Source organism: Eulemur rufifrons, chromosome 21, assembly GCF_041146395.1.
Source record: "Eulemur rufifrons isolate Redbay chromosome 21, OSU_ERuf_1, whole genome shotgun sequence".
In the NCBI taxonomy this organism is placed as follows: Eukaryota; Metazoa; Chordata; class Mammalia; order Primates; family Lemuridae; genus Eulemur; species Eulemur rufifrons.
Window position 1 is genome coordinate 3,851,879 of NC_091003.1, and position 26,933 is coordinate 3,878,811.

The following is a 26,933-nucleotide window of genomic DNA, read 5'->3' on the forward strand; positions in this document are numbered from 1 at the left end:
TCCAAATTCAGTCACACTCTTCATTTATTCACTCACTCATTCATTCAAAAAATACCTATCACTTACCAAGTCTGCAGCCAGACCTTACTCTAGGTTCTCATGTTTTTCATGGGGCAGCTTTTTAAAAATAACTTTATCCTTTCTAAAATCCTAAAATAACTTATAGTCCACCTTTTTGTGGTATAATTTAACTTTATATTTTTTGTGATATAATTTAAATGATTGCCCTTAATGAATTAATGCTTTTAACGGAAAAAAACTGTGGTACAATATAACTGTTCTATTTTCAAGATAATTACAGGATACAGAAAATGCATTATTTCCGAGTGCATTACAGACAATGTGATGCGGTAATGAGAGTTTAAAGTTGTCTAATAGATGCCTTCTTCTTTTAGATCTTCCCTCTGTCCCTGTGATGGAACTATTTGGTGCTTTTTTTACTACGCAGCTAATACATGTTTCTTGTAGGAATATTAGGAAATGCAGATGAACAGAACAGGGTGGGAGAGTAAGTTTGTAGTATTAGGGCCGGGGTTGCATTTTAAAAGGTGACAAAAGCCTCCCACTCTCACGTAGCCAAAAGAGCATTAGTAGCTAATTCAGATTTAGACTCAGAGCACATCGCGCGGGAACAGCCCTTCGCTTAACTCGGGGCTGTGCTGGGACCTCGGGCCTCGCCCCCTTCTCTGCATAGCCCCGCCCCGGCCCCTCACGCCCCGCCTCCGGCCTGGCCCCGTCTTCCGCGCGGCCCCGCCTTCAGCCCCGCCCCTCAGTGTCCCGGTCAGTCCCAGCTCTCGCGATAGCTTAACCCGGAAGTGTCGTGGTTGGGGCTGGTGGTCTGGGCACCCACGTGGGCTGGGCTTCAGGTTGACTTGGTGCTGCCGCCGGCGGGAGCCGAGCTGGGCTGAGACGCCATGGGGAAGCTGCGCCGGCGGTACAACGTCAGGGGGCGCCAGCAGGCGGGCCCCGGCCCCTCCAAGGGCCCCCCCGAGCCGCCCCCTGTGCGGCTGGAGCTAGAAGGTAAGGCGTCCCGGGACTGGGGTTGGACTTGGCGGGAGGGTCGCCCAGAGCCTCGCTGTTAGGGCTGGCAGTGAGGGCAGGGCTCCTCCGGCCTGTGCCCTGCCTTCGCAGTCCTGGGGCGGGGGGCCCAGAGAGGCACCCCCATTCCGGATGATCCAAAGGGGGCCGTTAGTGACAGCCTAGTTTTAACAGTGAATAGGGACAATACTCGGGGTTTCTCTCGCCCTCCTATAGGCCAGGCACTAGTCTAGGCACTGGAGACATCGCAGAAAAGGAGATTTTAAAAATCCCTGCCACCCTGAGTTTACATGCTTAAGGGCGGAGACAGGCAAAAGAAACGTGTAAAATGTGTAGAATGTCGTGTGGCTGTGAAGCAGAGGCGGCGCTCGGGGTGGCTGCAGTGCTCCATGGGTTGCGGGGAGGACCTCACTGTGTGGGAGTCAGGACCTGAGATGAGAGAGAAAATGGGGCCCAGGGCAAGTCGGACCTCACGGGTCAGGGTGAAGACTGGTGCTTTTTCTCTGAGGGAGAAGAGAGCACAGGAGGGTTTATGCAGAGGAGGGGCAGGACGAGGGCTTCTTTTTAACGGCATCACTTTGGCTGCCCTGTTGAGGAAAAGCAGTAGAGGGCAAAGGGAGAATCAGGGTGGTGGGGTGGGAGGTGGAGTGGATGCTTGGACCAGGAGACAGCCGTAGGGGAGGTGAGAAGTGGGTGTGGGTGGATTTGAAGTTTAACTGAGCAGTTAAAGAGTCAGATCTTGCCCGTGCAGGATCACCAGAGAGGGAACCCCAGGGTCAGATGCGAGGCAGAAACAGGTACCCTCCGAGGTCCTTCCTCCCCAAGAGTCTGTGGTAGGTGGAGTTGGAGTGTAATATGATCACTGAATTTTTCTAAATGGTCTAGGTTGTATACTTTCAAACTATTATATCTATTTAAAAACAGATACAAACTCAGCACTCTAGTCCACTGAACTCTCTTACGAGGACGTCATAGTGTTATGAAAATAGATTTGATCTCACAGACCCCTTCCCCCTGAGCAGAGGGGGACGTTAATGAGCGTCTGTGCTCTCTGGCTCCCCGGGGGCTGTGGGTGAGGCACGTGTGTCTTTTCAGACAAGGGCACGTTGAAAGGAGTTGACGCAAGCAATGCACTCGTTCTGCCGGGGAAGAAGAAAAAGAAGCCCAAGGCCCCTCCCCTGTCAAAGAAGGAGAAGAAGCCTCTGACCAAAAAAGAGAGGAAAGCGCTGCAGAAAATCCTGGAACAGAAGGAGAAGAAGAGCCAGGTACAGCCCACGCTGAAGGGTCTGCACACAGCTCTCCAGAGTGGGGAGCCTCTCTGCCCTTCAGCACGGTCTCTACAGCAGGACTCTCCAATAGAACTTTCTGGAATGAGGGAGTGGTCTATGTCTGCTCGGTTCAGTGCAGTAGCCACTTAGCCCCATGTGGCTGTTGAGCCCTTGAAATGCGGCTACTCTGGCTGAGGAACGGAATTTTTGTGCTCATATCTTTTTCTAATCATTCATGTTACTTATTTTTTTACTTCTAGAGAATTTCAGTTTTGTTTTTTTTTTTTTTCCTTAATTTTGCTTAAGGAAAAAGGTCTGTCATGGGAAATTCAAACATCTACGAAAGTAGAGAGAATAGTGTAATGGAGTCCCGGGTCCCCATTTCCAGCTCCAACAGTGATCAGCCCCTGGTCAATCTGGGGCCGTCTCAGCTGCTGGTCACATTCCCACCCCTGAGTCCTTTCAAAGCAAATCCCAGGTAGTATAAATCTGTACTAGTGTCCTGGGGCTGCCCCGTCAAATGACCACAAACTGTGTGGCCTAAAACAACGGAAATTTATTCTCTCGCAGTTCTAGAGGCCAGAAGTCCAAAATCTAGGTGCAGCAGGCTCTGCTCCCTTGTTAGGCTCTAGGAGGCTCCTTCTCGGCCTCTCCCAGTGGGTGGTGGCTCCAGTGTCCCTGCGCTTGTGGCTGCATCACTCCAGTCTCTGCCCCCATCTTCACACGGCCTTTCCTCTCTGTGTCTGTTGCCAGGACACTTGTCACTGGATTTGGGGCCCACTCAGATGCTCAGGATGGTCTCATCTTGAGATCCTGTAACTTCATTACATCTGCAGAAACCTTTTTTCCAAATGAGGTCACATTCACAAGTTCCGGGATATGGACATACCTTTGGGGTGGGGGGACCGTTCAACCTGCTCTACATAGCACTTCATCCATAAATATTTCAATTTGTATCTCTAACAATAGGGACCTTTTTAGATAACCACAGTACCATCAGCACACCTGATTCTTTTTTTAATATCAAGTATCCAGTAAATGGTCAAGTTTCTGATTGTTTCATAGGTGCGCCCCACCCCTTTGTTTGTTTGTTTGTTTGTTTGTTTTCCCCTTGCAATTTATTTGCTAAAGAAACCGGGTGCAGTGGCAGGTGCTTAAAAAAAGAAAGAAAGAAACTGAATTGTTTGTCTTGTAGAGTTTCCTACCATCTGGATTTTTTCATTTATTTATTTTGTATTTCATGTAGATCAACTCATAACGTGGTAGATTTTTTAAATTTTATTTTAAACATGCTGCTCTGCCTTCTGAATTTCCTGTGCAGTAGTATTTGCATCGAGAGCAGTGATTCTGAACTGGGACAGTTTTGTTCCCCCGCTCCCCCACCTCCCAGGAGACAGTTAGCGATGTCTTGAGACATTTTGGGTTCTGACAACTTAGGGATGGTGCTGGCAGGCAGTTGGGTGGAGGCCCGGGGTGTGCGAAACAGCCTGCAATGAACAGAACAACAAAAAATCGTTCGGCCCAAATTGTCAGTGGTGCTAAGATTGAGGAACTGTGATCTGGAGGCTTCATCAGATTCAAGTTTGACAAGGCACACGTGTGCCGTTTATGTCCTTCAGGAAGCCCACAGGTCTCTCCTTAGCAGTTACTGATGTGCAGTCCTTGGAGCTATTAATAGAGGGAAGACTCATTCTTCTGTGAGTGTATCCTTTTTAAATCCTGTTTAGTGTTTTTTTCCCCACTGTCCTGTATCTTAGTTTTCATTTAAATTGTGAAATATACATATAGAAGTATATGAGCTGGGTGTGGTGGTGGCTCATGCCTGTAATCCCAGCACCTTGGGAGGCTGAGGTAGGAGAATCACTTGAGGCCAGGAGTTTGGGACCAGCCTGGACAACATAGCAAGGCCCCGTCTCTACAAAAAGATTTTTAAGAAATTAGCCAGGCAAGGTAGCATGCGCCTGTAGTCCCAGCTACTCAGGAGAGGCTGAGGCAGGAAGATCACGTGAGCCCAGGATGTCGAGGTTACACTGAGCTGTGATCAGGCTGCTGTACTCCAGCCTGGGTGACAGAGTGAGACCTCATGTCTTAAAAACAAAAAAAAGGAGTATATGTACAATTTCAAAAACAATAAAGCAGAAATGCATGAAACCCAAACCCAGGTGAAAGAATCAACTGAGGCTGTGTTACTCACGGTGGCCTGGGGCCCGGTTCACACCAGCATGCATGAAGCATGAAGCTGCCTCCTCCCTGGTAACGGCTGGGGCGTGTTGCTCTGCACGACTGGCCCATGGTTCATCTGTTCAGTCTCCCGTGGATGGACATCTGGGTGGCCAACAGTCTTCTATCATGACACTCAGTGCTGCAAAGAGAGCCTCGTTTGTACAACCCTAGACTTCATTTAAAAAGACTCCAGCTGTTGGCAATGCTGAAATTTTATTTAGAGCATCACTTCCCCTCTGAGAAGAGGGTCGTGATGCCAAATGTATAACACACTCGTTTCCTTTCCCAGCGAGCAGAGATGCTACAGAAACTGAGTGAAGTGCAGGTTTCAGACACCGAGATGAAACTCTTTTATACCACGTCCAAGCTGGGCACTGGGGACCGCATGTACCACACCAGAGAGTGAGTCGGCCAGCCCCTCCCTCCTACCAGGGCCCCCCAGGGAGGGCTCACAGGTTTGGAGTCTTCTGGGGGTGCGGTGTTTGGGAAAATAGATTGGTGGTGGCCCGAGTGGCCAACGATCGACTGTCCGTGCTAAATGCCTCCGGTTGGTAAGGGCCTGAAGTGTCTTGCCTGGTGATGTCGGTGTTCCCTGCAGTTTGGAGTCCTGCCTCGTAGGTTCTTACAGCTTTTGTACAGAAGATTAGGCCAGAAATTGCCATTAGGTGGTCAAGAGCTCGATCTGGGCCATTGGTGGGTTTGGTTTGTGTAGTGTCACTAAGGCAGAAGAACTGTTTGCCAGTATGTTACTGAAAGCTCCCCGGGGCTACTGTAACAAATTACCACAAACTTAGTGCTTTAGAACAACAGAAATGTGTGGTGTCGTGGTCCGGAGGCCAGAAGTCCAGCCTCAGGTGTCAGCACAGGTGCCGTGTCTGGAAGCCGCACGGGAGAATCCACCCCGGGCCTCGTCCTGGCTCCCGTGTTGCCCGCAGTCCTTGGCTGGCAGTTGCATACTCAGTCTCTGCTCCCCTCGTCACATGGTGTCCTTTCAGCGTGTGTCTGTGTCCTCACGTGGCATTCTCCTAGACCCGAGTCTGGGCCCCAGTCTGGGTCTCTCTTTTCTATCCTCATAAGAACACGAGCCATTGGTGGGATTAGGTGGGATTAGGTGCATCCTGATCCAAGATGACCTCTTCTTAATTTAATTACATCTGCAAAGACCCTGATTCCAAATTAGGTCTCGTTTTGATGTTCTGGGTAGACGTGAATTTTGGGAACACGTTATTTAACCCAGTACAGCCAACGTTTAAGTAGATTTCACATTAAAATCCAGGTTCCCACCTGGTCTTGACCAGTGGGACAATCCGGCCACACCAAGCTGGCATTCCCCCCGGGCAGCAACCCTTCCATGAACCTGTGTGCCTTCCCCCGGTCCTGCCACGCTCTGCGGCCTCGCTCAGCCTGCTCTGTCCAATTAGGACAGGCCCGGCCCTGTTGGTCGTTTAGTGAGTGTTTACTGAGTGCAAACTCTGTCCCAGGAGCTCCTCTATGCCCTGCACATGGGACATGCATAAAAAGAAAGTCCTTCCCCTTAAGGAGCTTACAGTCTGGTGGAGGGAAGACAGGACATACTGAACAGAAAACACAGCAGGGAAAGTGGGTGGAGAGAAGGGAGAGATGTCTCAGCCTGTGTGGGCAGGGACAGTCTCTCTGCTAGGTGACACTGGAGCAGAGGCTTGAGTCCAGAGTGAAGTGGAGGAGAGTTATCTGCAGGAAGGGTGTTTCAGGGAGTGGGAACAGAAGTGCAAAGGCCCTGAGGCAGAAAGGGACACGGCCTTAGATTCCTGACCTCTGGTGAGTATTCGGCAGCCCTGGCCAGCCTCAGATGTCCAGGGCCTCATGCCTGAAATCTCCGCTCTCCCAGCAGGAAGCCTGATCAGCTCCCAGCCCAGGGCCCGGAGAGGTTCAGCAGCCTCAGCGGGGCCCACCGGAAGCGTCATCGCTTGCCTTCAGCAGAGGAGTCCGAGTCCTCAGAGGAGTCTGAGCCAGATGACGCCCCAGCCATGGAGCAGGCTGAGGCTGGTGCAAGGACAACAGCAGCACACCTGCCACCAGCTCCCCTGCAGGCCAGGGACGAAAGCCCGGCACCCAGCACTCAGGCCCCGCCGCCCGGGACTCCCGCTCCTCCTGCAGCAGCCTCCGCCCTGACCAGGCCCCCGGTGAAGCCCGCTGTGTTCGTCCCCGTCAGCCGCTCGCGGGAAATGCAGGTTCGCCACCCCGGTGTTTGTCATCACGAACGTAGGTTAGCATGACAAGGGGCTGGGCGTGAAGAGAGGACGTCCAGGTGGGGCAGGTTATGTCGTCTCTGTGCCGCCTCATGGGGCCGTCGTAGAGACCCAGGAGCTCTGACCCTCGATGCAGGTGAGGCTGGGCTGACAGCAGGGCCGGCACAGTCGGGTGATCGAGGTCGGCCTCCGCTTGCCGTGTCACCGTCCTCCTCTGACCTCGGGTCCCTGCCCAGGTAGCCACTGATCCAGGTGGGAGTTTGGGCCGTGGGATCAGTTGACCCAAAATCACGTGCTGGTTCTACCACTCTCTAGCTCACTTCTTGGGTCCCGTTTTCTTTATCTGTAATTTAGGGGTACTCCATCTGCTTAAGGTGCTCCCCCTGTCTGTGCCTCAGTTTCCTCACCTAGTACAAGGAGGGTTGTCATGACAGTAAAAGGATCCGGGGTATAGAAAGCCCGTGGCACACGGGAGGGACTCTGGAACCTTAGAGGTGTGGCCAGCTGTCTTGTCGCAGTGTGTGTGAGGCTTTGGTGACATCGTGGGCACCAAGAGGTCACTTGGCCCAGGGTCTGCCAGACAACACAGTGGCCACTTCCTCTGTCCGTCGACATATTTCCAGTGCGTGGGTGCTGTGGGCCAGGCCCAGGGCGGGGCCTAGGAAGCAGAATGGTCTGCGCCCTCTTCAGCTTTCAGTCCCATGGGGGAGGCCGACATCGACCACACGCTGTTGTAAATAGGGACAAGAGGCCAGACGCAGTGGCTCATGCCTGTAATCCCGGCACTTTGGGAGGCCCAGGTTGGAGGATCGCTTGAGGCCAGGAGTTCAAGGCCAACCTGGGCAGCATAGTGAGACCCCGTCTCTGCAAAAAAATTTTTGAAAGAAAGAAGTAGGAACAGGAGCCGTAGAGGAGATCAGGTCCAGTGAGAGGGTGGCCTAACAGGTGCTGGTCTCGTCAGGGACAGTGTCTGGGGCAAAACGTGAAGGACCAGCACGAGTCAAGGAGACGGTGGGACTGTCCCACACTGAGAACTGCATGAGCAAAGGCCCTGGGGCAGGAGGGCCGCTGGGTCCCTAGAGCGCCTGTTCCAACCAAGTCAGAGTGCACTGTGGAAACAAGTGCCATCTCGCCAGCTCCTCTTTTAAAAATGAAAAAAAAAAAAAAATAGAAAATACCAGTACGTTGTTCCTAATAAGTACTATTTAATGAAATTGTAATTCCAGTTATATGTGTGCTTATATAAAAAGTCTTAATCAGGATAAGCTGATTGCTCTAACAGGTGACCCCAGCCTGCCAGGGCTTCACACCGCAAAGGTTTATGTCCAGGTGCTGCCGTGGCCCGATGCCACCTGGTGGCGGGAGGTGGTGTGGGCCGCTGCTCCACAAGGTCATTCGGGGCTCAGCCTCCTCCTCCTCCTGTCCCTGCCTTCCCCTGGGACGTCAGCCTTTGCTTTTCCTTGTGATTTTCCCCTGTCCATAGTCCTAAGCCATATATTTCGTGGGTTTCCCTGTTTGTATAAATGGCATCATGTCAGTTACATTTTTCCCCGGTTTGCTTTTTTTACTCCACATTGTGTCCTGGGGTTCATCCCTGCTGACGCAGGTAGCCGAGCTGCATTCATTGTTCCCGCCCCTCCCCACAGTCGTGTGTTCCACTGCGTGAACACACCACGGTGTGAATATTCCGGTGCGGGACACTTGCGTTGTTTTAGGATGTTGCTGATGTCTCCACTGCTGTTTTAAACACTGTTGTTCTCCCCTTATGGGCACATGAGCAGAAGTTTCTCGTGGGCACTGTGTGCAAACTGGAGGTCACAGCCGTCTTTGGGTCATAAAATGACCAACATTTTTCTTTTTGAACAAATGGGATGGAATAAAATAGAAATAGAACAAAATTAAAAATATTAGCTTGTTGGCATGCTTGACACATGAGGGTGTTTCATGGAACTTTTCCTTCTGCACGCAGTACGTATGTGCATGTGTGCGTGCCCTGTCCTGACATATAAAATGTGTTGCTTTCCGTGGGTCATAGGAACAAACTGCACGAAAGCCACTGCTCTAGAGGACATACGTAGGAGGGAAATTACGGGGTCACACATGCTCAACTCCGATGAAATTAGCACCAGATTATTTATCGAGGTTGTCGTGCTGTTGAGTGAGACTCGCCCCAGCAGTAGCCGAGAGCGTTCCGAAGGACACGGTCCCCTTCTCTGTCTCCTGTGGGCCATGGCTCTTTGTCCCCCTCGCCAGCTGCCGAGGCCCCCAGTCTCCAGCAGGCACATCCGTTCACCCCCAAGGTGCCAGCTGCCGCCCTTATAGAGACCACGTCACCCTACGTAGCCTTGCTGTGTCTGTGCAGAGTCCCCTGTCTCCGCTGCTGTCCTGTGGCACACACACCCCCGTGCCCGGGCGCTGACCTCCTCTCTCCTGCCAGGAGGAGCGGCTGAAGCTCCCGATTCTCTCCGAAGAGCAAGTGATCATGGAGGCCGTGGCCGAGCACCTGGTCGTCATCGTGTGTGGCGAGACCGGCAGCGGGAAGACCACGCAGGTGCCCCAGTTCCTCTACGAGGCGGGCTACAGCAGGTAGGGGCCACACGCGGGGCTCTCTGCGGGTCCCTCGGTGACAGCCAGGCTGTGGTCCCCAAAAGTCATTAAGAGCCTGGGCTCCCAGGGACCTGGTCCTGTGTGCACCATGTGACTTTGGACAAGCTGTTTGACCTCCCTTGGCCTCAGTTTCTTCATCTGTGAGATGGGGGTGCTGTTAGCACCTGCTTCATAGGGTTCTGCAGATTAATGAGCGGGTTTGCACAAAACTTGCAGATCAGTCCTTGGCACGGAGGGTGACGTGTTTGCTGTTGTCCCTGTGGAGCCTCCTCTCGGCACTTTTGACCTGAGTGTGTCGGAGTCGCGCTCACAGCTGTGATTTGCTGCAGGGAAGAGACACAGGCACAGTCTACACAGGGAAAAGGCACGTGGGTGGCCCAGGGGAGGGGACCAGGCTCAAGTTTCTGGAATGCTCTCCCAGTGGATTCCCAAAGGACACTCTGGATTCCCTGGTGACCAGTTGTCACGAGGCGGTGGGACATTGTCCACCAGGGAAGCTCGTTGGAGCTCGTTAGTCACATTTCCCAGCAGCGCATCAAGAGCTGCCTGTGACTGTCAGCCGTTTCCTGCGTGTGGACCCGTGGGCTGTGCCCTTTGCTGCTTAGCACTGTCCCCTTCCTGAGCCCCCGGCCCCGGGGCGAGGGCTGCGTCAGCACAGGAGATCTTGCCGTAGGACAGGGGGACGGGCAGGTGGGGCCACACACTGCTGACGCGCCGTGTTCTTCTTCCCCCAGTGACAACAGCATCATTGGCGTCACGGAGCCCCGCCGAGTGGCTGCCATAGCCATGTCCCAGCGAGTGGCCAAGGAGATGAATCTGTCACAGCGGTGAGGGCTCTGCTTCCTGGGGGAGGGATCGTGGGGGGGGGGTCCTGTGGCCCTGCCCAGGTGTCAGCTGCCCAGGAGGGAGTGAGCAGCATCCATGACCAGGGGGCTGGGTGCAAACGTCACCTCCGCGTCTGAGCACAGTGGGACCCGCCCAGGCCGGGGCTGTGGGGCAGGGATGAAGCCAGCCAGCCTCACATCACGCGCTGTGCACCGAGGGAGGAAATGGCCCACGCGGGGGCTAGAGGACAGAGCACAGAGAGCCAAGGTCCAAGACTCACCCGCCCTGAGCTGAAGTCTGTTCTCACAGGGTCGTCTCCTACCAGATCCGGTATGAAGGAAATGTGACTGAGGACACCAGAATCAAGTTCATGACGGATGGTGTGTTGCTCAAAGAAATCCAGAAGGTTGGTTGCTAGTCTTGTCTCACTAAGCAAGGCCGGTGAGCATGGGGTAGGGCACTAGGGTGTCACCCGTGTTGTGAGCAGCCAGTGTGCCGCTGTGTGACTTTGGGCTAGTTACTTAACCTCTCTGAGCTCAGTTTCTATCAAGGCACACTGGTGCCTTCCTCGTGGGATCCTTTTGATGCAGAAGTCATACAGTGCATGAGAGCAGCTTTGCAGAATGCCTGGTACCTAGTAGGTGCTCATTAAATGTGAACTTGTGTTTGTTACTGTGATTGGGGTCACCGAGATTGTGCATTGCCCAATGTGTAAGGAGCACCTGTGACATGCCGGCTCTGCCCGGTGCACGAGAGACCCAGACACCACCCCCTCAGGAGCGTCCTGGTCCAGCTGTGCACTGCGAGGGGCGGTGCCAGATCCCGAGTGGGAGCCCGGCCTCATGCCAGGGAACCCAGAGGCCACTGGGCCTTGCCCTTGATCAGTGGTGTGTTTTATAGTCCCCAGCCTTGGACGCTGTGTCCCCAGGGCATTTGGTGTGTAAGTGAGGACACCCAGCTGCTTCCTCCCTGGGCGACCCTCTCGGGCCTTGGGGAGCTTCCCAGGGAGTCGGAACATTCTGGGAACTCGGCCGTTCGGTCAGGTGGGGTGGTGTGTGCGTCCAGGGGGCGCGTGGGGCCCTCATGGAGAACCACTGTCTGGTGAAGGCAGCTCTGCGCCAGGCTGGCTGTGGGACGTGCCCCGGGCAGGGCCAGTCTCCAGCGAGGGCAGAGGTGACTCCAGCCTTCTCGGCTCTGAGGCCACTGGGGGTGGCTGCAGATGTGGTTCTGTCCGCGCAGCCCCTTTCTGTGTGGCACGTGCCACGGCCCCCCACCCACGTCTCCTGTTCCTGCCTGCCCTCCCACCCGAGGGCACCCGCACCTGGCGGCTCGGCTCTGATAAAGAGCCTCTGCCCCTTCTCTAGCACTTTCTCTCCCAGGGCCCGTGCTTTGCACTTTGCAGGCATTGAACTGTCATCAAAGCCTTACTATGAGCCCGTGAGGTAGGTCCTGTTGTGGTCCCCACTGTATAGATGAGGAAACTGAGGCACAGGCGGTGTGTACCTTGCCCCGGGTCACCGAGCCAGGACTGCCCCACAGCCGAGTGCTCAGGGTCCCTGCCGGCCATCGAGGGGCCCCTCCAGTGGGAGTTTGGGGACACGAAGAGACGGTGGGGCTCAGGCCTGGGAGGGGGTTCTCACTCACCGCCCACCCCTACAGGACTTCCTGCTGCTGCGGTACAAGGTGGTGATCATCGACGAGGCCCACGAGAGGAGCGTGTACACGGACATCCTCATCGGCCTCCTGTCCCGCATCGTGTCCCTCCGGGCAAAGGTAGCACGGGGCGGGGAGACAGGAGATGCCGGGGAGCCCCCGAGGCCCCAGCAGGAGCTTGGGTGCCCTTGGCCCAGGCCCATAGGTGCCTCGGGCTGATCCTGTGAGAGGGGTCCCTGAGGACAGGGTCCCCTGGGCCAGGGCTGTGCATGTGACCTTCCCTTTCGCACACCAGAGATGTTCCGGCCAGTCCTCAGCTTTAGGGTGTGGGGTTCCCTAGCAGCAAGAGGCAGCGAGGGCTTGGGGGGCAGAGCCTAGCAAGAGGCCCCTCAGCACCGAGTGAGCCGGGACCGGGGAACCCCACCCGAGCCCAGGGAATCAGGCAGCTCCTCCCTGGACCCCAGGGACACACAGTCTCGACGGAGTTGGGGGCATTTGGGCCAGGGACCCCATCTCTGGTATCCCGCCTCACGTTCCACCACCAGAGCCCGACTTTGGGGGGCTCGAAAGGCCCCTTGAACAAGCCGCTCCCTTGGGAGGGCAGATCCTGCCGTTGCCTCACTTTCCAAGGGGTCTTGGCAGCCAGAAAGGGGGCTGAGGGCGGGGCCTGGAGGGAAGCAGAACCCCACCCCCACCACTGCCTTCCCAGCCTCAGACGCGCCTGTGCCCTGTGCCCTGTGGCCGTGGTCACCGTGCCTGTCTCCACAGAGGCACCTGCCGCTGAAGCTGCTCATCATGTCGGCCACGCTGCGGGTGGAGGACTTCACCCAGAACCAGCGGCTCTTCCCTGAGCCGCCTCCCGTCATCAAGGTAACGCCCAGCTCTGCATCCTGGGCCCCTCTGTGAGCCTCGGCAGCACAGGGACACCCAGGTGTCAAGGGGGCTCCTGGGAGAGCTCACTTTGTCCCGTGGGGATTGACAGCATGTCCAGAGGTGTTAAAACCTTGACTTGGAAAGATCTGGAAAGGAGAGAGACGTCCCTGGGCCAAAGCTCAGCCCACCCCCGCCCTCCAATTGCCTCCCTGCCTGTCTCGTAGGTCCAATCCAGACAGTTCCCGGTGACGGTGCATTTTAACAAGAGGACGCCGCTGGAGGACTACAGTGGCGAGTGCTTCCGGAAGGTCTGCAAGATCCACCGCATGTTGCCCGCGGGTGAGGCCCCGGCCGGGGGAAGGGCAGAGGGGTCTCTCCCGCTCTAACCCCACACGGTGACAGCTGTGCGGGCGCGGGGTGCCCAGGCTCTTGGCCTGTCTCCCAGTGGCTCAGAGTAGCCGCTTGTCTTCGCTGCGCCTCAGTGTTTCCTCCACGTTCCAGAGCGTTCACAGCACCTGCCCTGCCCCGTTCTGCCCACAGCTCTGTGAGGCTTCCCTGATTGACTGGAGGATAGAGTCCCCTTGTGTCCCAGGGCCCAGGCGGGAGCCGCTGGGCACAGGTGTCCCCTGCACAGTGCGGGTGAACAGGCGCATCCACCGGAGGTCCCCATGTCCCCATAGCACTCGCTCGGTTACTTACCTGCTGTTATTTAAATTGACTCGACCTTCTCCGGGCTAGAAAGGTGAAAGGTAGAGGGCACTGGAGATGCCCACCCCCCGCCCAGCCTGGCTTGGCCCCGTGGGGAGGCTGAGATTCGCGGCTCCACGATGCTCTGGCCTTGCCCTGCTTACGGCATCTGGGTGTCCCTGGCCTCGCGGCCACTCTGGGAGACTCTGGGCTGGCGGGAGCGTGGGCAGCAGGCCTCCCGTGCCTCGTGTCTCGGGCAGGGCAGTGCTGTCGTGTGCGCAGGTGTCTGTTTGGGCAGCTGTTCTCAGTGCCTTTGGGGGTGGTCATGCCAGGTCATGGGGTCACTGTGTGTCAAACCCCCTCCACACAGCACTGTCACTGTAGGACTCACTGCCTCTCACCTGTCCGTGTCTGCACCGTCCCGGCCTCAGAGCAGGGCTTGGCAGGTGCCCGTCGCTAAGGAAATGTTCGCTAAGTGACTGGCGGATAACGGGGGCCGGGGTCTTTCCGCAGGCGGCATCCTGGTCTTCCTGACGGGGCAGGCAGAGGTGCACGCGCTGTGCCGCAGGCTCAGGAAGGCCTTCCCACCCCCCAGGGCCCGGCTGCAAGGTAAACAGCTCACGGACACCCCCGGGCAGCCAGGCCTGGCCCCGCGCCCCGACAGGTTCCGCTTCCGAGTCTCCCGCTGGCAGAGTTGGCACCTTCGCCTGCCCGCGGCTCCCAGCCCTAGGGTCAATGGCAGCAAAGAGCAAGGTGCTGGCAGCCGGCACCAGCCACAGGTGTGTTTCTCCCCAATCTCTTCACCTCGCCCAGGAAAGGAAGATCAGGAAGACTCGGTAGAAGAAATACGGAAGTTCAAGAAGTCGCGGGCGAGGGCCAAGAAGGCGAGGGCTGAGGTACGTGGAGGGCTCACGGGAGAGGCTCAGACTGTCCAGGACGGTGGCCGCTAGCCCACGTGGCTGCTTAGGTGTGATTGTAATTGGAATGAAATTATACTAAAAATGCAGGCCAGGCGCAATGGCTCATGCCTGTCGCCCTGGCACTCTGGGAGGATGAGGTGGGGGATCACTTGAACTCAGGAGCTTGAGGTTGCAGTGAGCTATGGTGACACCACTGCACTCCAGCCCAGGTGACAGACCAAGACTCTGTCTCCAAGAAAACAATGAAAATAAAGATCAGGTTCCTCGGTGGCTCCAGACCCAGTGGGGCTGCTGGTGGCCACATTGGACAGCTCGAGTCCGAGACACTCCCCTACGGAAGGGAGTTCTCAGGATGGCGCAGCTCTGGAGCTGCAGGGTGGGTGATGATCTGAAGCGTATTCGGAGGAAGCTTCTGGAAGACTGGCCCCTGAGTACCTGTGCAGGGCCTGTGAGGACCCCCGGGAGGGCCGGCAGACCCTGCAGTGCTTGCTGAAGAAGTGGGAGGGTCTATTCCCAAGAGTGGGCACAGGCTGGGCTGGGAGGGGCCTGCCCAGGCTGCGCGTGTGCGTGTGCGTGTGCGTATGTGTGTGCGTGTGTGTGTGTGTGTGTGTGTGTGTGTGTTGGAGGCAGAGATGGGGAGCTGCTCTCTGAGCCTTCGTCGTACTGACAGTGGTGCCGGGCACGTCGCGGGTTCTTTCGCTGTGCTGGCTGACAATCTTCCCAGCAGCCTGTGAGCTGAGTCCTATGACAGTCCCCAGTGTGTAGGTGAGGAAACTGAGGCAGGAGGCGGTCAAGCGGCTGCCCGAGGGCACGTGGCCCGTGGGCGGTGGAGCGGGGCTTCTGCACAGCTGGGTTTGTTTTCCTGCACGTGAGGCATCCTCGCTCCTGGGGCCGCTGCAGCCGTGGTTCGGTGTCTCGTTGGCCTAGGCGCTGCCCCAGATCAACCTGGACCATTACTCGATGCTGCCGGCGGGCGAAGGCGACGAGGACAGGGAGGCGGAAATGGACGATGAAGAGGGCGCCGTGGGCTCCGACCTCGACCTGGACCTGGGGGACGATGGGATGGACGGAGGTGTGGCCCTGGCAGAGCGTCCCACCCTCACGCCCACCCCGCACCGGGCCCTGGGGAAGCAGGCAGAGGAAACAAACGTTCTGCACTCGAGGATGTGCCAAGAGCCCCTCTGCCCTGGCTGGGGCGTGAGCCCCCGAGAGCTGGGCCTTCTGCAGCTTTGCGCCGCGGTGCTTCCTGCGCTCCCGGGCGGCCTGGCGCAGAGCGGCCGCAGGCACTTGCTGCATCGAGTGTGTTGGGGGTGCCTCCCCCGGGCTCACCTTTGCCAGGTGGATGTAGGCCCCTGCTGTGTCCAGCCCGGGGCCGTGTGGGGCAGCCGAGGGTGCCCTGGGCAGGCTCAGCCGCCCCCAACTGCAGTGTTGCCAGGACACGGGGGGCGGGGCCGGGGCCCAGGGACCCGTGGCCACACTCTTTGGGGGAGACTGTAGCGTGGCAGGGGTTCGGATCTGGATCAGGGCAGTGGAGATGGCAGAGCCTTCGGGAGCCTCTGGATGGGCCCCCTAGGCCTGCCCCACCTGCTGGCCTCCCGAGGGTGGGTCCCCTGGCAGGGGGGTGATCTAGGGACGTCTGTGGCAGAGCAGGGTCCTGCCCATGGGCATCTGTCCCAGCTGGGGGTGCCAGCGGCTCCTGCTCTCCTTCCAGGTGAGCAGCCGGACGCCTCCCTCCCGCTCCACGTGCTCCCGCTCTACTCCCTGCTGGCTCCTGAGAAGCAAGCACAGGTAACCGTGCTGGGCTCCGGGCAGGCGCCTGGCGTGGGGCGCCCACGTTGGCTCTCGGGGCACCTCCTAGGGACATAGCAATGGGGTCCAGCCAAGCCCTGAGTCATCCTCGCCATCCAGTTTCTCCAGCACCCCCGGGTTTTGGGGGTCTTCTTAAAGAACAGAAAACTTCCCAGTGTGTCTGCCCAGGAGCACTGTGGCCCGGGCAGAGGATGGCTTGACCTCACCACCTCCCGGACGTCCTCCAACTGCCAGCTGTGCCCGCCCCATGCCTCCATCCCACGATTTCTGTCCTGATTCTGGGGTGTTCTTGCCACCCCACCCTCAATCCTAGGTCTTTAAGCCTCCCCCGGAGGGGACGCGGCTATGTGTCGTGGCCACCAACGTGGCCGAGACATCCCTGACCATCCCTGGTATCAAGTACGTGGTGGACTGCGGGAAGGTCAAGAAGCGCTACTACGACCGCGTCACCGGCGTGTCCTCCTTCCGCGTCACCTGGGTGTCCCAGGCGTCGGCCGACCAGCGAGCAGGCCGGGCAGGCCGGACAGAGCCCGGCCACTGCTACAGGTGGGTTACCCGGGACCCTGCCTGGTGACAGTGAGCAGAAAAGGCCGGCTGTCCCCTCTGCCAGCTGTGGTGGGTCCCGAGTCCTGTTGGGGCCTGTGTCCCTGGGGTGCTCCTTGCTGGCTGTCAGATGCTCCCACTTCTTTTTATTCTGCTACTAAAGTCAGGCCTTGTCTTTTTGGCTGCTGTTTTCTTATTTTGATAACAGGCTAATCACAATTTAAATCACAGACCATAAAATTGACCGTTTTAAGGTGTCTAGTTCTGTGGGGCTCTGTGTACCCATTGGCAGTCGCTCCCCATCCTCCCTCCCTGCCGCCCCCAGCTGCCACCAATCCACTGCCTGTCGCTAAGGCTGTGCTGTGCTGAGCATGTCACACAAATGGAGTAAGTCACTCCCCCATGGCCTGTCGGGTCTGCTGTCTGTCCCTCAGCGTAACAGGTTCACCATGTCGTAGTGTGTGCCGGTCCTTCATGCATCCTTGTGGCTGAACACTGTTCCACCATGTTGTGTTTGTCCCTGCGTCCGTCAGTGGCACGTGGGTTGTTTTGGTTGTTTGCTGTTGGGCACGGTGCTGCCCTGCACATTCGTGTACGAGGATTTGCTTGAGTCTCCATCTGCGTTTTTCATAGGCCTGTACCTAGGAGGGGAATCGCTGGGTCGTGTAGTAACTCTAGGTTAGGCTGGGCGCGGTGGCTCACACCTGTAATCCCAGCACTCGAGGAGGCCAAGGCGGGAGGATCGCTTGAGGCCAGGAGTTTAAGACCAGCCTGGGCAACATAGCAAGACTCTGTCTCTACTAAAAAAATAGAAAGAAATAGCCAGGCAACTAAAAATAGAAAAAAATTTACCAAGCGTGGTGGCGCATGCCTGTAGTCCCAGCTACTCGGGAGGCTGAGGCAGGAGGATCACTTGAGCCCAGGAGTGTGAGGTTGCTGTGAGCTAGGCTGATGCCACGGCACTCTAGCCCGGGCAACAGAGCCAGACTCTGTCTCAAAATAAACAAACATACAAACAAAATACATCAATAAACAAACAAATACTCTCTCACTCTAGGTTTAACTTGTCGAGGAATTGCCAAACTGTTTTCCACAGCAGGAACACCATTTAACACTCTCGCCAGCAATGAACTCGCGTTTGATTTCTCTGCGTCCCTGGCAACACTTGCTGTCCTCAGTGTTTTGGGTGCAGCCGTCTAGCAAGCGTGCAGGGGTATCACGTTGTGCTTTGGTTTACATTTCCCTGTGGCCGGTGATGTTGTCTTATTGGCCATTTCTGTATCTTCTTGGAGAGCTGTCTCTTCAGATCTTTTGCCCATTTTTTAATTAGTTCATTTGTCTTTTGTTGTTCTGTAAGAGTTCTCTACACATTCTGGATATTCGATCCTTATTGGATGTATTGTTGGCAAACGTTTCTTCCCGGACTGTGTGCTGTTGCTTTTAATGGCTTTATTGTTGTTATTTCTAGTAGCTTTATTGCTGTTCTTTTCAACAGTATTTTTAATTATAAAAATAGGAAATTTAGAAAATATACAAGGAAAACCAGTTGGAAGTAGCTGTAGTTGAAACGTACCGTGCGCTGTGTGCCAGGCCCTGTTTAAGCACTCTGCACGTGACATCTAATCAATCTTCACCAGTTCCCCACATGGCAGCTGCAGTGCGAGCCCCCTCTCCCGGGGTGGGGGGAGACTGAGGCAGGGAGAGGCTAAGGACCTTGCCTAGTGAGTGTCGGGATCAAGACTCCACCCAGGAGCTCTGGCGGAGTCTGGTTTTCGCTGTCCGTCCTCTCCGCGCAGGCTGTACTCATCTGCGGTGTTCGGCGACTTCGAGCAGTTCCCTCCCCCAGAAATCACCCGCAGGCCCGTCGAAGACTTAATCCTTCAGATGAAAGCTCTCAACATCGAGAAGGTCGGTCGCTGCCCCCACCGAGTCCCCAGGGGCCACCTCCCTTCCTCCGAGGCCCAGGGCGCCCAGGAGCTGGGACAGCAGGTGCCTGCCCGGCCTGCAGCAGCCGCTTGCAAGCTGTTGCGTCAGCAGGTGCCTCGGCGACCTCTGGTCTCCTGTGACCACCACCTCCCCAATTCTTTGTCCCCCTTGGGCACCCAGGACACGGCTGCCTGGTGCCACGCACTGTTTGTAGGCTGTCAGTCCTTGGGCTTCGCAGAATGTTCTGCGGACTCTGCCTGGCTGGGGCCTCCCCTGACCCTGTCCTCCAGTGCAGGGGTGCAGTCCTGTCCAGGGTGCCCCCTTGCCCTGCTCTGGGATGAGGTGGGCCGGGCAGAGAGTGTCCTGCACCGTGGTGCATGCTGTGACCTGCCCCACCCTGTCCTGTGGGTGTCCAAATCCCTATTAACAGATGAGGAAACTGAGGCAGGGAAGCAAAGGTCTTGGTCCAGGGACACACACCTAATAAGGGACAGAACCCAGATGGTCTCCTTGTGCTTTTTAAATGTATATCTTCATTGATTTTTCTGGTTATAATTATAATTATGTGCAAGATTATAAGAATTCAGCTAGGTTGGGCACGGTGGCTCACACCTATAATCCCAGCACTTTGGGAAGCCATGGCAGGAGGATCACTTAAGGCTAGGAGTTCAAGACCAGCCAGAGCAACATAGCAAGACCCCACCTCTATAAGAAATTTTTTAAAACCTAGCCAGACGTGGTGGTGCGCGCCTATAGTCCCAGCTACTCGGGAGGCTGAGGCAGGAGGATTGCTTGAGCCCAGGAGTTGGAGGCTGCAGTGAGCTGCAATTGCACCACTGCACTCCAGCCTGGGCGACAGAGCAGGACCTCGTCTCTAATAAATAAGTTACTTCACATAGTCATAGAGAAAGTGACATCATCCTGCTGGCCGCCATCTGTGGCCCCTGTCCCCAGCTATGTTTTCCAAACACATAATATCCCATGTTGTTATCACTGTTTTTTTTTTTTTTTAATATTGGGATATTTTATATACTGTCTCCGGCTTTGAAGTTCTACACCTAATAAAAATAATGTCATCCCCAATGCATTGGGTGCCGGCTTGTGCTGGGCGCTCTGCATGCATGACCTCAGTTTATCTTCACCACAACCCTAGGAAGGAATTACTGCCTTTATCACCCACATTTTGCAAATGAGGAAACAGGCACTGAGGCGTGCCTTCAGTCCCCGAGGCTCTGCCTGGTTTGGCCCCGGCCGCCTTCCTCCCAGTTCCCTCCCCGCCCGCGCCCACTGCTGCAGCCTCAGCCGCCCCCGAAGCAGCTTGACTGAGACAGTCCACACCCCAGACAGCTCCGCCATCCAGCATGCAGTTGTGGGTTTTGGTGCATTCAGAGGTGTGTGGTCAGTGTCACGGTCAGTGACCGTTTTCCTCACCCCGGAAAGAAATCCTGCCATCTGGCCCCCATGAGCGGTGCTGCCGTGAACACGGGTGCGCCAGCCTGTGTCTGCACACCAGTTCCGGTTGGTCACTGTCTCTGAGGTGCCACCATCCCTGAGCCCGATCACTCTGGGTCCTCTCACCATTTCACTGTCCGGGCTCATTTGCTCCTGTGACACTGTTTACATGACTCCTCGCTGGCCGCTGCAGCCCCTCCTGGGTGGGTCGGGACTCAGAGAGGGCAGAGCTCTGTGTTTTGGGCTTCTCCATCTCCCGTCTCCCAGAACAGCCCCTGGCGCCCCGTGGGTGCTCAGGACGTGCTTTCCAGCGAGTGCACCCTGTGAGTCCGTGAAGGAGGCTCTGGGTTTCGCCTGGTGCCTGGATTTTGAGGGTGCCCTGGGCCCCCGTGTCCCAGCTGGCATGAGCGGTGCCCAGCCTGGAGAAGGGGTGGGGGGAGGACCCCACTTCCGGAACGGGGCACCACACCTGCTTCTGGGCATTGGCTCAGTCCCTGCCACCTGTGCCTGTGTCCCAGGTCATCAACTTCCCCTTCCCGACGCCTCCCTCCGTGGAAGCCCTCATCGCTGCCGAGGATCTGTTGATCGCGCTGGGTGCCTTGCAGGCGCCCCAGAAAACAGAAAGGTAGGGCAGGGGAGGGGTGGGCAGGGCAGAGGAGGGCCCGTTCCCTCCCTGCTCTCGGCCCGAGCTGCCTCCTGGGTCTGGCTTCAGAACGTCCTCTCGGAGCCGCCCCAGCGCAGCCCTGCACCTCCAGGGTGAAGCAGCTGCAGAGCTCCCGGCTGAGCCGCCCCATCACCGCGCTGGGCAGGACCATGGCCGCCTTCCCCGTGGCGCCTCGCTACGCCAAGATGCTGGCGCTGAGCCGGCAGCACGGCTGCCTGCCCTACGCCATCACCATCGTGGCCGCCATGACAGTCCGCGAGCTGTTCGAGGAGCTGGACAGGTGCGCGGTCGGGGTGGGCGCTCGGGGCCCTGCAGGACCCTCATTCTTGCTGAGCCCTTTGGTGTTCTGGTCTCTCCCATGGCCGAGGTGGTCTTCACCTGCCGCCCCTACAGATCAGATGAGACCAGGAGGCAGGAGGGTCCCTGATAATTGGAGGGTCACTGATCCCACAAAACGGCCACTTGCAGTCAGCTGCCTTAAAACAGGGACCAAAGTGGGGAACAGCAGTGCCATTGACAAGTGGCACCAGGACAGTGAAAGTGTGTTTAGCTTATCGCATATCAAGAAAATCTAGAGCGTAGTTAGACTACGTGTCCTCGTAGGATGAGCAGCTGTTTAATGACTCCCGGCATCCTTCACTGCACGTGTGCCTTCTGCCCCTTGAGGATAAAAAGGGTCGTTTCTGCAGAAGTTTCTGAAGGCACCTTCAGTTTCTCGAGGGCTTCTGCATTCTTCCGAGTTCACATCATTCCTCGTTATTTATGAACAGTGCGGCAATGTGCGATATCATTTGTTGGATTATTTATATCAATCTGTACGCATGAAATTGCAGGGTCAGTGGGCACTCGGGTTTGTAATCTTGCTGGCCGCTGGCGCTGAAATTTGAGCTGGAGTTTAGTACCTTGATTACATTCACCAGCGACACCCCCCCACAGGCCCCTAATCCTGGGCTGGTTCATAGATGTGTTCCCGGCCCGAGGCCCCGAGGGCGGCCAGGGAAACAGCCCGGCCCACGTGTGTGTTCGCAGACCGGCTGCCAGCGAGGAGGAGCTCGCCAAGCTCAAGGGCAGGCGGGCCCGGGTGGCCCAGATGAAGAGGACCTGGGCAGGGCAGGGGGCGTCTCTGAAGCTCGGCGACCTCATGGTGCTGCTGGGTGAGTGTCCCACTGCCGACGCAGGGTGCAGGGAGGGTCCCTCAGGCCTGGGATCGGGCTGGCCAGTGAGCGCGCCCCGGCTCGCCCCACAGGTGCCGTGGGAGCCTGCGAGTACGCGGGCTGCACGCCCCAGTTCTGCGAGGCCAACGGGCTGCGGTACAAGGCCATCATGGAGACGCGGCGCCTGCGGGGCCAGCTGACCACCGCAGGTACGGCCCCCGCCAGCCTGCTCCAGCGGGCCACTTGACAAAGTGACTCGTGGACCGTGTTTGCAAACTTGCCTACTCGCTAAAATGTATTCATAACCCGAATCAATACCTGGTGCTTTTGCAGTCACCAGTGGACGTGCACATGAGCAGGGCAGTGACAAATTTGAGCTGCCCGACATGCGCGGTTGCCCATCAGGTTGTCCCTCGGTCACATCTTGTCCCTGGTGCGTCCTCTGTCCCCGCTCTGGCCTGGACCTCTCTTCCCTCCCGGACGTCCCCCAGACCCTCAGACCCTTCTGTGCAGAAGGATGAGGTGTTGCCCCGACTCCACCTGGGCTCAGCAGCACCCAGGGATGCTGACACCTCGGGAGCAGAAAACGTTCTCCACCTTCCGACCCGCACTTAGGATGAGGTGTCCTCTGGGTCTCTTCTGAGCAGGCCGCGCTCCTTTCCCTGAGGCCGATGGGGCATTTGCATTCAGTTCGAGCAATTCACAGGGTTTTCTGCCAGAACTGATGGCCTTTTCCCAGTCGATACCTTCCCCAGCACCAGGTGCATCCCCGTGGCCCTGTCTTCGTGCTCTGTGTCCCTCTGGCGGTGGCTTTCCTGAGTGGCCTCATCCCCCGGTACATCAGCTGTCAATTTCTTTCAGTCTCCAGATAGCACATTAGACGTTTATTGTGCCCTGAAGTCACCTCATGGGCCAAGAAGGCAGTGGGAGGTCTGGTCACCTCTGCCCTCCAGGCAGAAGGGAAGGACGCGGCCAGAGGCCGCCTGCAGCCATCGCTCTGGCGCTGCCTGGTCCCGGGAATTCCAGCCACAGCTTCCCTCTTCAGTGGACCAGAACCGAGCTGTGGCCCCCCTGCGTGTTGGGGGCCAAACACTCTGTCGCCCACACGGGAACTGGGGCTTTGGCCGGGCGCGGTGGCTGACGCTTGTAATCCTAGCACTCTGAGAGGCCGAGGCCTGAGGATCACTCGAGGTCAGGAGTTCAAGACCAGCCTGAGCAAGAGCGAGACCCCGCCTGTACTAAAAATAGAAAGAAATTAGCTGGACAACTAAAAATATATAGAAAAAATTAGCCGGGCATGGTGGCGCATGCCTGTAATCCCAGCTACTCAGGAGGCTGAGGCAGGAGGATCGCTTGAGCCCAGGAGTCGGAGGTTGCTGTGAGCTAGGCTGACGCCACAGCACTCTAAACTGGGCAACAGAGTGAGACTGTCTCAAAAATAAATAAATAAATAAATAAAGGAGCTGGGGCCTTTGTCCAGGGAGGAGGGGGTGGTGTGGGTGCTGCAGTCCTGCCTGCCGAGGGCTTTGCCTCCTGCTGGTGGCCCCAGGAGCAGTGGCCGGGACAAGCAGGTGGCTGAGGTTGGAGCACCCAGCTGCATGGCTGGGACCTTCTGGAAGCCTTACTATCACCACTGCCACCCTCACCCTCGGCCCTCCCCCCAGTCAACGCCGTGTGCCCTGAGGCTGGGCTCTTCATGGATCCCAAGATGCAGCCGCCCACCGAGAGCCAGGTGACCTACCTGCGGCAGATCGTGACGGCCGGCCTGGGCGACCACCTGGCGCGCAGGGTCCAGAGCGAGGAGCTGCTGGACGCCAAGTGGAGGAACGCGTACAAGGTGGGGCGCGTGGACACCCGGCACGGGGCACGGTCAGGGCACCTGGCAGGTGGGCCGGACCCTCGAGTCATGGGGCCGGGTGGGACTGTCCCCTGGGTCATGGGTCCCTGCAGCCCCACCACCCCCGTGAGTCTGCTGTCCTTGTGCGTTTGCCTGTTCTGCATGTTTTCTGTGGATGGGTCTCAACACGGGGCCTGTGTGCCTCCCTGTGGTCTGGGGCTCAGCCGCGCCGTGGCACGTGTCCGGGCTGTGTTCCCTCTATGTCGGCATCGCGGTTCAGTCTCTGCATGGACCACGCCCCTCGGCTGATGGACCCCGCTCCCCCTGCTCTCTGGCTGGATAAGTGGGTTCGTCAAAAGCACAGCAGGCCCCGAGCCTGCATTCCTCCCTGACTGCGTCCCACCCCCCCACCCCTGTCTCCCCAGACCCCTCTCCTCGACGACCCCGTCTTCATCCACCCCAGTTCTGTCCTTTTCAAAGAGCTCCCAGAGTTTGTGGTCTACCAGGAAATCGTGGAGACCACCAAGATGTACATGAAAGGTACATGAAAGGCCGGCGGGGGACCCTGGGGGCGGGCACACACGACCCCGAGGCGGCAGCACTGTGACCCCGCCCGCAGGTGTCTGTGCCGTGGAGGTGCAGTGGGTCCCCAGCCTGCTGCCTTCCTACTGCCAGTTCGACAAGCCGCTGGAGGAGCCGGCCCCTGCCTACTGCGCCGAGACGGGCCGGGTGCTGTGTCACCGGGCCAGCACGTTCTGTGAGTCAGGGGGTGGCCTTTGTGGCCGTGGGCTCCTTGCACACGTGCATCTCGGATGGGGCCACCCCAGGCCTCCTGCCCCTCTGCTGGGTGGGCAGGGAGGGGACTCGGGAGGGAGGCTGCAGGGGGATCTCGGGCTCACCGGCTCCTGCCCCCAGATCGCGTTGGCTGGCCCCTTCCCGCCGTCCAGGTGGATTTTCCGCAAGGAATTGACCGCTACAAGTACTTTGCCCGGTTTCTGCTGGAAGGGCAGGTAGGCGGTGCGGAGGCTCCTGCCCCTTGTCCCGGGCGCCCTGGGGGGCCCAGCCCAGGTGTCTCACCCCGGCCGTGCTCTCTCGGCAGGTCTGCCGCGGGCTGGCCGCCTACCAGGGCTGCCTGCTGTCCAGCCCCAGCACCATGCTGAAGACCTGGGCCAGGTACAGCCTCCTGGGGGCGGCGCCATGGGCAGGCGGGGCCGGGGGCCTGTGTGACAAAGGACCACACGCTGGGGCTGCAGACAATAGACACGTGTTCTCCCTCCATGCTGGAGGCCAGAGGCAACATCGGGTTGTCGGCAGGGCCATGCACTGTCCAGAGGCTGCAGGGTCCGCCCGCCCGCCTGCTCCTCCTGCTGCCTCTCGCCTGTGGCCCGGGCTCCGAGCACGCGCCGCCACTTCCTGAGACTGGCAGAGCCGACGGCTGGCATCCTAGATGGTGCAGGGGCTTAGGGGCACAGGCCTGGAGGTGCGGCAGGCACCGGCACACGCACCCAGGCGCTCTCTCTGCAGGGGACTGGAGCTGGGTGTGTGGCAAGGCGTCCCCGGCCGGGCTGTCATGAGCCACGTCGTTCTCCCAGCAGACATTGCCAAGCACCTGCTAGGTGCCGGGATACAGACACAATCCCTGTCCCTGTCCCCGTGGTGGTAACACTGCAGTGCAGGGAGGTAGACACCAAACAGGACACAAACAGTACTGATGGCAGCGACTCGGCTCCACAGGGACAGCGCAGGCACAGAGCGAGGCCTCGAGTGGGGTGGGTGGGGTGTGGCGGGGTTGGCCAAGGAGAGGCCGCTGGTGCAGAGGTGGAGGAGGCGGGGCGGGCGCCAGTGGAACCTGGAGGAAGATACCAGGCAGGAGGAGCACATGGGCACTGCAGCCTCGGTGGGCAGGGGACACAGGGACGGCCCGGGCGGCTGGATCAGGGGGCGAGGATGGCGGTGGGAGGAGGAGATGGGAGTTAGATCCTCCTGCCCCAGCATGATGGGGGCGAGGGGACCCTTCTCCCTCCCGGGCAGGGTGCCAGCAACCCGCATCCCGCCCACAGGCTGCAGCCCCGGACGGAGAGCCTCCTGAGAGCCCTCGCCGCCGAGCGCGCAGACTGCCGCGACGCCTTGCTGGCCGCCTGGACGAGAAACCCCAGATGTGAGCTTGGCCAGGGCCGGGTGGGAGTGTGTGGGGTGGGCCCACTGAGGCAGGGCCTGGTGCTGAGTGCACAGTGGCGAGCCAGCCTCCTCCCACCCCGCGCGAGTCCCTGGGCATGCGGCCTGATGCTGTCCTCCTCCCGCCCTGCAGACCTGCTGGCCGAGTACTGCGAGTGGCTTCCGCAGGCCATGCACCCCGACGTCGAGAAAGCCTGGCCCCCCACCTCCGACCCCTGACCCACACCTGGCTGCAGGCTGAACACTGGTTCCGGCAGCCCCTGATGTGGGCCCCGGCCCCTGCCTGCTCCCGGGAGGCAGGCCGAGCCCCCGGGCCCTGGTTCATCCCAGCCTGATCCTGCGCAGAGCTTGCCCTGCACCATCGAGCCCAGGGTGGCTTTTCTGTAACTATGTATCACATGGTGGGTGATGATTTCATCTCACATGCTGGTCCGTGTCTCACACGTGCCTTTGGACTACATTAGTCCCAGCAGAGCAGCAGCGCTGGGCACATGCAGGCCCCTCCCCACTCCCCTTCCGCAGGGCAGGAGCGTCCCCCACCCCGTGTTTCTTCCTCCCCTCAGCAGGGAGGCCTGGGCACCCCGCCCTGGGCTCAGCCATCCTAGACATCAGCGAGCCTGACTTCTGCTCCAACCTTCGGGGGCTGCCTGCCCCCCTCCCCGCCCATACCCCGTGGCTTCCTGGAAGGTTGGCCATCAGCACCTTTCCTGTGTTGTGGCCACAAGGAGTGGGTGTCATTCCTTGGGTGGTCCCTCAGACACCAGGGAGGGGAGCTGACCTTGTCCGTCGTCCCTGGTCCCTAAGCTGGGGTCGCATGACTCTTCTGTCGGCCTTCAATGGGAACCCCAAGCCGCTCCCTTTCCCTCCCTCTCTCCTCCGTGGCAGAGGTGGAGGGGACAAGGGCAGGGGTGGGTGCCCAGGTGAGAAAGAGGGACAAGGGGGCCCCTGCCCCTCCCTCCCCCACAGGGAGGGGCTTGGACGTCTGCCCAGGCCGAGCTCGGGTGGGGCTGGATCCCACATCTGCAGCTTCGTCGGGGACAGAGTTGTGAAA

The 26,933-nt window shown here is 58.2% G+C and overlaps 1 protein-coding gene across 2 annotated transcripts; it reads left to right on the plus strand.

Moving 5' to 3' along the window:
• The first annotated feature begins 842 nt into the window (after positions 1 to 842).
• DHX37 (DEAH-box helicase 37) lies at positions 843 to 26,924 on the plus strand. 2 transcript variants are annotated; one of them, XM_069497327.1, is made up of 27 exons: positions 843 to 1,020; positions 2,134 to 2,303; positions 4,819 to 4,931; positions 6,397 to 6,739; positions 9,195 to 9,343; positions 10,099 to 10,191; positions 10,499 to 10,595; positions 11,849 to 11,962; positions 12,611 to 12,712; positions 12,940 to 13,054; positions 13,916 to 14,011; positions 14,216 to 14,298; positions 15,250 to 15,394; positions 16,034 to 16,110; positions 16,445 to 16,677; positions 18,471 to 18,582; positions 20,571 to 20,677; positions 20,808 to 20,996; positions 21,746 to 21,870; positions 21,963 to 22,079; positions 23,535 to 23,707; positions 24,133 to 24,247; positions 24,327 to 24,464; positions 24,623 to 24,717; positions 24,807 to 24,880; positions 25,768 to 25,865; positions 26,016 to 26,924. In XM_069497327.1, exons 1-27 carry the CDS (start codon positions 915 to 917, stop codon positions 26,099 to 26,101), a joined length of 3,465 nt encoding a protein of 1,154 aa, XP_069353428.1. In that variant the 5' UTR covers positions 843 to 914; the 3' UTR covers positions 26,102 to 26,924. The 2 variants fall into 2 exon arrangements, with proteins under 2 accessions (XP_069353428.1, XP_069353429.1); XM_069497328.1 differs by having other exon boundaries at positions 6,400 to 6,739.
• The last annotated feature ends 9 nt before the right edge of the window (positions 26,925 to 26,933 follow it).